Genomic DNA, 14,148 nt, shown 5'->3' with positions numbered 1-14,148 from the left:
TTGTTGATGTGTGTGTGTGTGTGTGTGTGTGTGTTTTCAGCACATGATAGCCGACACCGTCCGACTCATTCGCCACTGTCAGACTGATCAGACAGGTCAGTGTTTCCTCCTGTCGAGTGTCCAATCACAAACATCATTTAGCCTACACATGTCATGTTTTTACAAATCAGAATGAAAGCATCACATGGTTGATATTCCATAAGGTTTGATTAATATAAACACACATTATGCCTTAATATCAGGGATTTTAAGTGATGTTTTGGGCATTCTGAGCAGAAACTGTATTTTTATGCAGATGTTTTGCTAAATAATATTTGCTAAATGTAATTGGAAAAAAAACTTGGTCTTTGGTTTAGTGAAAAATGATCAGAACAAAATAACATTATTAACCAGTTACCAGCATTTAAAAATAATGTTTTAATGTTTTCACTCTGAAACAGTTTAAAGGGATTTTGGTTCATGGTTTTGTTCCTTGAACCATTTCTAATCTCTGGTTATATACTGTATATTAATAAATATATATAATATTTCAGTTATTATAATAGTATCGGCCAATCTTAGTGTTTTATATCATTATTATTCTGATTATACACTCACCTAAAGGATTATTAGGAACACCTGTTCAATTTCTCATTAATGCAATTATCTAATCAACCAATCACATGGCAGTTGCTTCAATGCATTTTGGGGTGTGGTCCTGGTCAAGACAATCTCCTGAACTCCAAACTGAATGTCAGAATGGGAAACAAAGGTGATTTAAGCAATTTTGAGCGTGGCATGGTTATGGTTGCCATACGGGTCGGTCTGAGTATTTCACAATCTGCTCAGTTACTGGGATTTTCATGCACAACCATTTCTAGGGTTTACAAGGAATGGTGTGAAAAGGGAAAAACATCCAGTATGTGGCAGTCCTGTTGCCTTGTTGATGCTAGAGGTCAGAGGAGAATGGGCCGACTGATTCAAGCTGATAGAAGAGCAACTTTGACTGAAATAACCACTCGTTACAACCGAGGTATGCAGCAAAGCATTTGTGAAGCCACAACACGCACAACCTTGAGGCGGATGGGCTACAACAGCAGAAGACCCCACCGGGTACCACTCATCTCCACTACAAATAGGAAAAAGAGGCTACAATTTGCACGAGCTCACCAAAATTGGACAGTTGAAGACTGGAAAAATGTTGCCTGGTCTGATGAGTCTCGATTTCTGTTGAGACATTCAGATGGTAGAGTCAGAATTTGGCGTAAACAGAATGAGAACATGGATCCATCATGCCTTGTTACCACTGTGCAGGCTGGTGGTGGTGGTGTAATGGTGTGGGGGATGTTTTCTTGGGACACTTTAGGCCCCTTAGTGCCAATTGGGCATCATTTAAATGCCACGGCCTACCTGAGCATTGTTTCTGACCATGTCCATCCCTTTATGACCACCATGTACCCATCCTCTTATGGCTACTTCCAGCAGGATAATGCACCATGTCACAAAGCTCGAATCATCTCAAACTGGTTTCTTGAACATGTCAATGAGTTCACTGTACTAAAATGGCCCCCACAGTCACCAGATCTCAACCCAATAGAGCATCTTTGGGATGTGGTGGAACGGGAGCTTCGTGCCCTGGATGTGCATCCCACAAATCTCCATCAACTGCAAGATGCTATCCTATCAATATGGGCCAACATTTCTAAAGAATGCTTTCAGCACCTTGTTGAATCAATGCCACGTAGAATTAAGGCAGTTCTGAAGGCGAAAGGGGGTCAAACACAGTATTAGTATGGTGTTCCTAATAATCCTTTAGGTGAGTGTATTATTAAAACAGTACAAATTTATCAGCTATCATATTGGTATCACATAAAAATATGCAAATATGCAAGGTAATAAATAATAATTATAAATATAATATGTTTATTTATTATCATAAGCTGCTAATTATCAGCTATCTGTATATCTGTAATCATTTAGTTATTTTAGTTTATATTTTATTATTAAAATATAATAATGCTGTTTTTATGACAGACGCAGATTATTTTTGTTTAAAGGACAAGTTCGGTATTTTACACTTAAAGCCCTGTTTACAGATCGTATCTGATGAAATAGAACGGTTAAGATTAAAATTTGGACACATGCTGCTGTCCTGAGAATTTTAGGTTTATTTCGCTTCCCCCCCCCCCCCCCCCCCCACCCCCACAATGGTTGTCTATATGCACTGGAAGATTCCGTCCTAAAAACACATTAAACTTTCGTTTACAAAGACGTGAAACTCACCGAGTGGTCAGGGGGTGTTCACTGATATGTTCACTCAAAAATCGCTGAAAAAGATGCATTCCAACAGGTTTTATCGTAGTTTTTGTCCAACTCCATTGACTTGCTGTGAGACCGCAGCACCTTTACGGTATTACTCCGCCGCTTCTTCTTCTGCTTCTTCTGTGTATTCAATGAAATGCCCGTGGTTTGCTTGCAATTGGCAAAGGTGCATTATCGCCACCAACTGGGCTGGAGTGTCTATTATTCAAGCTCTCAACGGAAGAATCACGGGTGTGACGCGTTTGGCAAAATAGGTCCACAAAAGCGAAATAAACCTAAAATTCTCGGGACAGCAGCATGTGTCCAAATTTTAATCTTAACCGTTCTATTTCATCAGATACGATCTGTAAACAGGGCTTTAAGTGTAAAATACCGAACTTGTCCTTTAATATAGTAATATTAAATATATTATAAATATATATAATATTTTTTGCATATTTTCGTTTATATGCTAACTACAAGAATACAGTATTTTATATTTTTTTATCATTTTCAATATTTTTTTGTTTTTGTAATTGCTACTGTATGTTTGCTGTGTTTTATTTGTGCTGCAATCTAAAAAATAGTTTTAGAAAGTTTTCTGATTGTTTCTGACTTGAGAATGAATTAATGTTATTTAAAATTATAAAGAGCAATTATAAAAAACTAAATATCAACCAAATCATAACCAAAAAAACTTTACGTTTCTTATATCTAAATATATACTGTATATTAATAAATATATACAATATTTGAGTTATTATAACAGTATCGGCCCATCTTAGTGATTTATATCATTATTATTCTGATTATAAAAACAGTACAAATTTATCAGCTATCATATTGGTGATCAGCCACAAAAATATGAATTTACATTTTAAAGTAAATAAAAGGTATTTATATATAGACACTGCTAATTATTAGCTATCTGTATCAGGCAAAATGTCTGTATTGATAATTAAGTTGTAATTACTATCTCAGGTCATCGTCTCTCTCTTCATTAGAACTGAGGAGAATAAGTCCGTTAACTCCATTGATTTCTCCTCTTCCCAGGAAACGAGCTTTCCCCGTGTGACAGCGCTGAGGTGCGATCCAGTGTCCATTACCTTCACATCATTGACAATCAGCAGACTCTGTTTGAACTGTCCCACAGACTGGAGCCGCGAGTCTGAGAGCTCACACACACACACACACACACACACACACACACACACACACACACACACACACACACACACACACACACACCGATTCCAGCTCCCAGCACTGACTGAACGGACACTGATAGTGGATATTAGTGTGTTTCCTCCTCCGTCACAGAGCTCTTTCACAGCCAGATGAGTGAGAACACATCAGGACATCAGTCTGCCTGTGTTCTCTAGATGTGAATAAATCTTTATTTCTTAATGTCAAAAATAGATCATCGAGAAGTCGATAAAAGCTTGTTTTCCACAGGAAAAGCGTAAACTTTTCAGCGATGTTTTGTTGTAATGCTACCAGCATTCTGGACCATATTTATAGGCTATATCAATTTATTACTTGGACAGTTAGGGCTGGGCGATATTTTAATATTTTGATTTATATATAATATATAAACATAATTTTTTTCAGCCTTTTGAACATGTTCGGTATTTATTAGTATTTATATATTTGCTCTGAAATAGATTTGAAGGCTGATTTCTTTTAGTAATTTCAACCAAATAGAAACTGTTGCCAGTTAGACTGAAAATGTTTAATGTAAGAAGAAAAATACAGTAAAAATCAAGAAAAAAAACAACACATCTATAAATATTAAAAGCAATATTAACATATAAAAGACTGAGACTCGAGATTTGAATCAGTTCGACTGATTCATGGAAAAGAATCAGAGAAGAAACTCAATGGCCAAATAAAATCATCACAATGTTGCTTCATTTTTATAAATATGTGATATTTTATAAACAAAGCGTATATCGCCCGGCCCTACAGTGTAAACTCAGACTGAACGAACAAACACAACTGGTGTCAAAGGTCATGATGATGTCATATAGGGCCAAGTCCTCACTTTCTACTGAATCTTGTTATGATGATGTTGAGTTTTCTCATATTATTTAATGTTTCCAGTTTGAGCTCAGTCCAGATGTGACACAGCCAGTCTTTCCCACGACACGCCCGTGACTGAAGCTTTTCTGAAGTGTAATTTCTACAGTGACCTGACAGTATTATTTCACAGTCATTATTTCTTGGTCCGTTCGGTGGTCGAGGCTCTTGAAGATGTTCGTTTCGTGCAGTTTTTGCCCTTCACTCGCTCTCGTTTGGATACAGTCGTTTATATTCGCAATTCTGAAGCTCTGGTGTGAAACTCATTTCAGTTTTAAAGAGATTTTAAAGTGACATGCATGCATATTGTATTTGCACTTACATCTTTGTTTGTACATTATCGTGTAAGAATGTATATACGTTTGTAAATGTAAAGATAAATAAGTTGGGTCATTTGCAAACACACGTTTCTGTGCCAAGCACTATTATGGGAGAGCAATGCAATATGAGAGGATTTTAATATTGTGAAATGTTTTATAAAAGCCTTGAACCCCGATCTGTTCTGACGTGATGCGATCCAGTGCACAGAACAAAACTACTTCTAAAATGGGATTTGATGCTAAAATCTGAGTTAATGACTTGATTTCTCGATTTGTTTGATTAAAGGGAATTGTGGATTTGTAAATGAAGAGCTCAGGAAAGAGTCGGAGTTTTTAGGCCACAGACGTCTGAATCTGAGCTTCATCTGTTTCCACACTGCCACATTTTGTTCACAGACACAGACGTGCGAACATCTCACCTGGACGTCCTGTGATAGACGACACAGAGCTTTTGTTGATATATATCTATAGCACTTGTGTTATTTTGTGTTTGACGGGATGTTTCCAGATGTGCAGAACAGATAGAGATGATGATGATGATAAAACATTGGCTGTCCGATGATTTGGTGAATCTCACAAAAAAATGTCTGGGTCACGCATTTCACCCCGAGGAGTCATACATGAGGAATGAAAAACATCCTTTATTTTATTTGTTGTTTACATTTATTTTATTTTATCAAATTACATTCAGTACAACAAATACTACCATGATGTATGCTTCAAAATGTAAATGTTTTAGTTATTATGTTTTATTATTTGCAATAAGCAAAACTGCAAGGTGTGTTTAAATGTGCTTAATTGTCATGAAAATAATGTCACAGTGCGAGACATTTTTAATTAGGTACTTCAAACCTATTTAATTTTATTTATGTCACTATAAAATAGTATGAATCACATTTATGCAGTTTTGTAAAAAAATATATATATTTTTTTCTTCTTTTTTTTTTTTCATTTTGGGGTGAAATATGACCTACAATTTAATCATCTCATTTTTTACCTCAAGACTGGTCATAACTTTAAGTAACATAAGAAAGTAGACTGGACTAGCCCTAACTTTGGTCAGACTAGATCTTCAGATAAGAGTCTTAACTTGGTCATTTCTGACAGTTTTTGTGAGATTCTCTCGGGTAAATGAAGTATTTTGAGGTTTGCTGTTCTCCTAAAGCTTGTGGATTGTGGCTGATCTTGTGCTGGAATGGATTTGAATAGGGAAGAAACTGGATTGACCTGCCGTCGCCAAAAGCAGGACAGAAAGCCACTGAGATTATGAACATTTATGGGGTGTTGTTGTAATCTGCAAATGTAAATATAGATATGCTCTGAATATAAGACTTAATGTTAAAAAAAAACACAGAGATTCAAAGCAATATATTTACAGTCTGTTGCTATAGAAACCACACACGTCTTTTCTATAACCTGCATTTTTACAATAATGTTTAAAGGCAAATGTCAATAAAAGATTTATGTAACATTACATGCTGTCTTAAATTACTGTAATTATTTTTTTCTATTTTCTGAATTCTGTCATTAATTCCTCTTTTGTTTGCATGATTCAGCTTTATTTATGTTTAAGAATAATGCTTCTGGGTCCTTTATTAATCACTAGTTCATACAAGGTGTAAAGGAGCGTGTTTTAGCCTGAAAACAGCAATGAACACTTTAAGTACTGAGCAAAAATGTTTAATCCTTATTTACAACACACACACACACACACACACACACACACACACACACACACACACACACACACACACACACACACACACACACACACACACACACACACACACACACAGTAGGCTACATTAAACAGAGTTTAGGAATAACTATGGAGCACATGCCCATGAAAGTGTGACATCAGTAGCAAACAAAATATTACAGGATTGAAAAATATTAAGAATTTAAATGCATTTACACGGCAAGAAGAAAAGAGTTGTCTTTAAAAGAGGACATCTTGCTATCAGAGCAAATAAAAGTGAAGTTAGTTTATATAGTAATTGATGAGATAGAAAAAGTTTTTTTTTTATTTCTCTTGTTTGTTTCATCTAATAAATCATATTTTTAATCATATAGAAATCATGTTGTGTTCATCATTATATAATCTGAAATTCTTCCATATAATGGCAGTGAATGGCAACCAGCATCAAGCTTTAAAAAAAGACACAAAAGTATCACAGAAAGACCCCATGTGACACGTGTCCTATAGTGTTCTGGGGGTGTTCAACAGTTTCTTTAAGTAGGAAGGAGGGAAAAGCTATAATTAAAGAAGCTTGCAGTCGGATATGGCAAGGAAATTGGAAAAACTGTAAAACTGGAAGACAATTGTTTTAATATACAAAACATGGTAAGACAAAGTAGAGAAGATCCGATAATTTTATTAAGACTAAAGATGGGCCATACAAAACTTAATTCTACACTGAACATAATAGGAAAACACAGTACAGGATAATGTGAAATATGCCAAGTGAAGGGAACAGTTGATCATGTGTTGTTATTTTGTCCTAAACAGGAAAGGAATGAACTACAAAGAGAACTACAGAACATAGGATGCAATGAATTTACAATCTGCAATTTATTAAACATAAAACAAGGATCTGGTCAAATAACAAATAATAAAATCCATTAAGAATAGTGGACTTAAAGGGTAACTAAACCCTAAACCAACTTTTTTTAGTTAATGATCTGTAAGAATGGGGCTTTATTAGTGCTTTTCATTGATTCGAGTAACTTTGCTGTGCTGCCCTCTTCAGGTTGAACGGTGGCTACTGCAGTTGAATTTTCCTATTGGATGTTTGCGGTACTGTGTGACATAAGCAGGTTCCAGCTCACCACATATTCCAATATAGAGGCAGAATAGCCTCAATTATAATTCACGCAAAAAACATGATTCACACATGCGTAGACAATTTCACATGCATGAAACCTAATTCAAGTACACACAATAAAAATTCACGTGCGTGAAAAAAAATACATTCACAAAAACCAATTCACATGCGCAAAATAAAAGTATATATTCATAAAATACATTTCACAAATGCAAAACACAATTTGTAGATACACAACGGTGCACAAAAACCTTTGAATGTTTAAAATGTACGAGTTTATCCTTGAATGTGAATGTGCAAATCGTTATTCACGTGTGAATCGCCTTGGATTTGTGTGTGTGTGTGTGTGTGTGTGTGTGTGTGAGTGTGTGTGTTTGAGACTTTCCTGGCAGCGAACTCGTACACAGATGAGTCGTACTCTTTAGCCAATCAGATTTAAGCTTATCAATCGACCAATCGGTATCACGTGAGGGCGGGCCTACCTGCATGGGGCAAACATTTTGGTAACTTGGTAATAGACCTACAATGTCTTCTTCTTCTTCTTCTTCTTCTTCTTCTACTTCATCTTCTTCTACTACTTCTTCTTCATCTTTTTCTTCTTCTTCTACTTCATCTTCTTCTTCTACTTCGTCTTCTTCTTCTTCGTCGTTTTCTTCTTCTTCTTCTTCTTCTTCTTCTACTTCATCTTCTTCTACTACTTCTTCATCTTTTTCTTCTTCTTCTACTTCATCTTCTTCTTCTACTTCGTCTTCTTCTTCTTCGTCGTTTTCTTCTTCTTCTTCTCCTCCTTTTTTAATTTTATGTTTTTACCATGATCATAATATCATGGTGTTTTGAAGATCCATAGTGTTGTGTATGAATATGGTAATAATCATACAGTGATATATATTGAGGAATTACAGTAACATCTGATTTACCTCAGTATTATCACAGATCATTTTGTAATTGAAATGGTAGAAACAGCTTTGATATACTTTATCAATTTGATCATAGTTTGGTTTATTTTGATGTATATAAAAACTAAAAATACAGACACTTTCACTTTGTCAGGTTGAGATGGGAGAAAACAATGGCATGAATAATTATGAAAAGTTGAAAATAAAATAGTTAAACAAGCATTATATTTTCACAATATAATTTGCAATTATAGCTAGAATTATAGATTTTAACAATGAAAAACTAATTATGAAAATATAGCAAAACATGTTTAGATTTGTAATTATATAAATCATTTTCATTGTGTATTTCATATTAGAGCTGTAAATTCATTTATTGTAATTGACAGGTGTGATGATCAGTGGAGTTGAGTTTTTACCTCCATCATTAAGGCCCGGGCCAAAATATGGATAGAGTTTCCCAGTGAAAGACTGATCAGTGAAAGAGTAGAGATGAGAGCTGGACTCCACATCATAAAAGGAGACCAGACCCTCCTCATAATCCACAAACACACCGACCCGCTGCGGCTTCACTCTCACACACAGAGAGACAAGAGAATCATCACTGGCTTTATATTCATTCCCATTCCTCAGCCACACAGTCCAGCATCCATTACTGGGATTCAGTGTGATCTGTCCCTTCCTGTTAATGGATTCTCTGGCCACTCCTAAATCCCAGTCAGTCTTTCCCTTCACCTGCACCTCAAAATAAAATCTCCCTGAGGAGAATCCCTCCTTTCCCAGGACACAGGGACACAGATCAAATCTCTCTGGTTTGTCTGGGAGTTTCTGTCTAATGTCTCCACATCTCACTTGTTTTCCATCATCAGACAGGATGAGATTAGGATGAGCTGTATCAGGATCCAGAGTCACATCCACTGAGGAAACAGAGAATATAAATCACAAATTCACAATACAGATATTCAGTGATGATGTGTGTAATATGTAATCAGTGTTTAATCATACTGTCGGTCAGTGATGAAGCTGTGAGTATCTGAATGTAATCTAGTGTAGTGCAGACAGCACACTGTACCTGCATACTGCTGTCTCCTCTTCACTTCTGTAGAGACTAATGACAATAAAACACCATCAGATCTTTGACATGTTTATGTGTGGAATTATAGACAAGATTTAAGGTTATATTTAAAGAATTGTGTACAACATCATGTTTTATCTGATCAATGTTTCTCTGCTGATATTTAGAGAATCAATATGTTATTTTTGTGGCTAATGTTATTCATCTCAATATTTCATCATACTTTATTTTTGGAGTGCAAACAAGCTAAAAACGGATAAAAAAAAACGTTAACGATTTTAAAGTTTAAGCTTTAGGCCTGATATAATGAAAGATAAAATGTACCTCTTAAACCCATAATGCCTATTAATTAGATTTTCTTAAACACATTTAAAAATTTTGGTTAAATTATTTGATCTGATGTGTATTCACAAAATGTAGACGCAGAGATAATAAATAATGAATGTTTCTGAGTAGTTTCTCATCTAAAAGTTAGAGAAAATTAAGAGATGAATATGACCTGCTCTCTTCAAGAAGAACTGTGATGATAATGAGACACAAACACATGATCACACACTTCTCTTATTTCAGCTTTAACAGACTCATTCTTCATTACTGATATTAAAAGATGATAAATATATGTATCTGTACGGTGTATTTGACATTGCTGTACCAGTTAGCGTGAGTTTCTCCTGTAGAGAGTCCTGCAGTTTAGTCAGAGCTCTCCTCAGAGTCTCCAGACTCTCATCAGTCTTCACACTGATCTCAGACCAGTTCCTGGTGTTTCTAGAGCTGCACAGGGATGAGTAAATCTACAGCAGGAGAGAGGAGAAATCCTTCAGCATGGGGAGTGTTATGGTGTCATATACTGCATTATCATTGATCAGAGAGATGTTGACTGACCTGTAGGAGGTGGAGGTGATCTTCAGTGTGTGAGAGCTGCTCCAGCTCAGTGTTTCTCATCTTTAGCTCAGTGATCTCCTGCTCCAGCTCTTCAATGAGCTCTTCCTCCTGTTTCTCTGCTGCTTTCTGCTGCTCCTCCATCATCTCCAGCAGTTCAGTCTGACATCTCTCAATGGAGCGGATGAGATCAGTGAAGAGCTCCACACGGGCTGCTTTCTCCTTCTCTGTGTTTCTCTGCTCAACCAGGACAATCAACACATTATTAGTGGCGTTTGTTAAGAGAAGAATCAGTGTTATTATTTCTCATACTTCAGTGTTTTTAGCCGGTTTTCAAAATCTCTCATTCTGCCCCGTTTGCACTGAATGATTCCTCAAATCATGTGTGTTGTTGAGGAGAGATGTGTTATTACTTTACTAAGTGATCAGGGAATCACAGACGTGTCGATATTCAGACCAGCAGTGTGACTGTGAGTGTGAAATTGCTTTTATACAACAATTCAATATACAACGATAGATATTAAAATTAATTTAATTTAATTATTTTAAACTCACTTTTCTGACTTCTGCTGAGTGTTTGACGTCTTGAATCTTCTTGATTCTGTCCTGGATCATCTGCTGTGTGTCTTTCTGTGTCTTCATCAGTTGAGTCTATAGACAGAGAACAACACACAATATGTTTTCATAACTGATTAATTTATATTAAAGAACATGTGATTCCTCGTGATAAGAGCCATTTAAAATCAGTTTGTCAGTAACTTCTACCTTCTTCTCTTCACTCTCCTCTTCTAAAGAAACAGTGTTGTGGTTCTTGTGGTCTGTTACAGTGCAGATCGGACACACACATGTCTGATCATCTCTACAGAACAGCTCCAGAGGTCTCTCATGTTTCTGACATATATAGTCCTCCAGATTACTCACAGGATTGATCAGTTTGTGTTTCTTTAAACCTGCCACTCTCGAATGAGGCTCCAGGTGAGTTTCACAGTAAGAGCTCTGACACACCAGACACGACTTCAGGGCTTTCAGCTTTCTTTCCTCACAGAAGTCACACAGAACTTCAGCTTTTTTCAGAACTTCAGCTTTTTTCTCAGGACTTTTCTTTTTATAGTGATCTACGAGCTCTCGGAGTGTGGTGTTAATCTTGAGATCAGGTCTGTGCTTGAATGTTTCTTTACAATATGGACAGTTGCAGGTCTGGCTGTTGTCCCAGCACTTATTCAGACAGGTCTTGCAGAAGTTGTGTCCACATGGAGTGCTGACTGGATCAGTGAACACGTCCAGACATATAGAGCACTGAAGCTCCTCAGTCAGTGGACCGCTGGAGGAAGACATATCTGGAGAAAGAAATGATGAAGATAAATCACCTGCACCACTAGTCTAAAGTTTGGAAACACATTTGACTTTTTGATTTAATGGCTTCTGCTTGAATAACTTAAATAACAATAATAATTATTATTATTAGCCTCATTATTATAAATGGGCTCATTTAATACTATAAAGAATCCCATGATGCACCTCATGAAGTTGGTTGAATGTAAAGAATGTCTAGAGACAAAGAGTGACGTCTTTGAGGAAACTAAAATACATTAGAGATCATGTACAGTCAGCTGGTCATTACTGCAAAATGAACCCAGACAAGCTGATCAGAACCCTAATGTGAAGCTCATTACACGAACACTTACTGTACCAAATAAATAAATACACGAAGGAGCAATATTTGAAATCTTGATTTTATTATCTGCTGCTGTACACTCCTGAACTACATATTAAATATTATATGAGAAGAGTGAAAGTTATTCATGCACTAATTCATTCTTCTTGTTTTTTATTTTATTTTTTGTTTATTGACTTACATGGAGGTGTTTCCTCAATACTCCGTCTCCTGGTTGTTCTTGCTTGTGTTGATGTTGGTGAAGATTCTGCCATTGTTCTTCCCTCTTCGTTTTCAAGAATAGAAATGTTATTGAATGATCAAAGAACTTATAAGAAACATCTAAGCCTATATTTGCTCCTAATGTGTATTTAGTCACTGAGGTTTAAATGAAATCTTACCTCGAGTCCGGCTTAGTTTTACTTATTCATCATAATATTATTTCAAGTCAAATTTATAGTTTATATCAAATTGGTTTGTTAACTTACAGAACTGAACTTTGACCTGCTCTTTTGATAACTTTATTTTTGAGAACTCAACTGAACTTTTGACCCTAATTATAAGTGATTTATTTTCCAACAAAACTAGTGTAGTTTTAATCTAGTTTATTATAAAAGTGATTTTCATCTGCAGTTTAGCAGGTTTGTGTTCAGTGAATCTGCAGGTCATTTACTTCCTGTTTCTTTAGTCTTTCTGTCGTGTGACAAAATGACAGAAACACAAAACTTTGTTTTACAACCGATCAAATGACATATTTAAATACAATTCTGATACCATTTCAGTGCAGTGAACAACTAAAATAGTTGAGTATTTGATATGCTTAAACCTGGTTCTGTTCAACTTATTCCAGTTCGACATAAACCTACTAAACCAGTTCACTTCCATTAGAAACCTGTTCAGCACAATCTCTCTTATATTTCTATCTCTTACCTGTGAGGATCAGATGTGTCCACAAGACTCTTTGAACGGATCAATAAATATTCTGTAGTTTAAAGAGGTTGATCGTTTCAGGAGTCCATATTGTTGTTGATCAAGTTAGTTTCACTTTCTCTGAATCTCTCTGAACTACAGTGATGTCAGAGAGTGATGTCAGAGCGGTCCGTGTGGATAAAACATCGAACATGTCTGCGTACGTTACTTCAGCGTATGTAGGCCTATGTATTTTTTTTTTTTTTTTTTTTTACAGTCTATGGTATGTAGGCTACAGATAGCGAAAAAGGTAACATTTCTGTTTAATTTTCTACGAGAAACTGGACTGGACAAGCGACCGCAAAATAAACATTCTGTTAATGCCATAAAACACCAACGAAGTTACGTTTATTGTATGGCGCTGTAAAAAAAAAAAAAGGAAAAAAAAGGGTTTGATACGACTTATCTTTCTGTACTATATTTTTTTTTTTATGCGCATCTCAGTGCGGTAAGTAGGCAGGGACGTGAGAGTTCCTCTGGGGCAAGGGCTCAAATGTAAAAAAGGGGTATAGACCTATATATAGGCTATATATATATTAGTATTATAAATATAATGGTATATAAGTAGCCAACCGGCCAAAAGTTTGGACACTACTATTTTTAATGTTTTGAAAGAAGCCTTTTATGCTCATCAAGGCTGCATTTATTTGATCTAAAATACAGAAAAAAACAGTAATATTGTGAAATATTACTACAATTTAAAATAATTGTTTTCTATGGTTTTCAATTGTAAAATACTTATAACCTTTGATTTTTTTCAGGATTCTTAGTTAAAAAAAGAACAGCATCTATTTAAAAAATAAATATTTTGTACCAATATAGGCTACACTACCGTTCAAAAGATTGGGGTCAGTCATTTTCTTTCTTTCTTTTTTTTTTTTTTTTAAAGAAATTAATACTTTCATTCAGCAAGGATATGCTAAATTGATAAAAAATTAAAGACTTTTTTAATTTCTATTTTAATTTAATGTTGTTCTATTTAACTTTTTATTTGTCAATGAATCCTGAAAAAAGTATCACAGGTTCAATAAAAAAAAACTATTTCCAACATTGATAATAAATCAGCATATTAGAATGATTTCTGAAGAATCATGTGACACTAAAGACTGGAGTTATGGCTGTCGAAAATCCAGCTTTGCATCACAGAAATAAATGATATATTTTTTTAAGT

General features: G+C 35.4%; 3 protein-coding genes across 5 annotated transcripts in view; 2 read left to right on the top strand and 1 right to left on the bottom strand.

Moving 5' to 3' along the window:
• The window catches only part of rapgef5a (Rap guanine nucleotide exchange factor (GEF) 5a), a 69,518-nt gene extending 63,365 nt beyond the window's left edge, over positions 1–6,153 (top strand). The window contains exons 25-26 of the mRNA XM_082186947.1: positions 41–95; positions 3,334–6,153. Coding sequence (XP_082043073.1) covers positions 41–95; positions 3,334–3,452 — 174 coding nt within the window. The 3' untranslated portion in view covers positions 3,453–6,153. The remainder of the gene's footprint in view (positions 1–40; positions 96–3,333) is intronic.
• The window catches only part of LOC309511716 (rap guanine nucleotide exchange factor 5-like), a 43,305-nt gene that overhangs the window by 1,689 nt on the left and 27,468 nt on the right, over positions 1–14,148 (top strand). The gene's annotated exons all lie outside the window — the stretch shown is intronic.
• Positions 7,035–13,093, bottom strand: LOC309511701 (E3 ubiquitin-protein ligase TRIM39-like). Of its 3 annotated transcripts, none has more exons than XM_082186954.1 (8): positions 12,939–13,093; positions 12,211–12,294; positions 11,120–11,691; positions 10,910–11,005; positions 10,358–10,591; positions 10,128–10,266; positions 9,473–9,508; positions 7,035–9,317 (listed from the first exon to the last, which is right to left on the bottom strand). In XM_082186954.1, exons 2-8 carry the CDS (start codon positions 12,281–12,283, stop codon positions 8,770–8,772), a joined length of 1,698 nt encoding a protein of 565 aa, XP_082043080.1. In that variant the 5' UTR covers positions 12,284–12,294; positions 12,939–13,093; the 3' UTR covers positions 7,035–8,769. The 3 variants fall into 3 exon arrangements, with proteins under 3 accessions (XP_082043080.1, XP_082043081.1, XP_082043082.1); XM_082186955.1 differs by having other exon boundaries at positions 9,473–9,499; XM_082186956.1 differs by lacking the exon at positions 12,211–12,294 and having other exon boundaries at positions 12,939–13,081.

The sequence above is a fragment of the Leuciscus leuciscus genome, assembly GCF_965113295.1.
Source record: "Leuciscus leuciscus genome assembly, chromosome: 12".
NCBI lineage: Eukaryota > Metazoa > Chordata > Actinopteri > Cypriniformes > Leuciscidae > Leuciscus > Leuciscus leuciscus.
The sequence above is the reverse complement of the archived record's forward strand: the minus strand, read 5'-3'. Positions and strand labels throughout refer to the sequence as shown.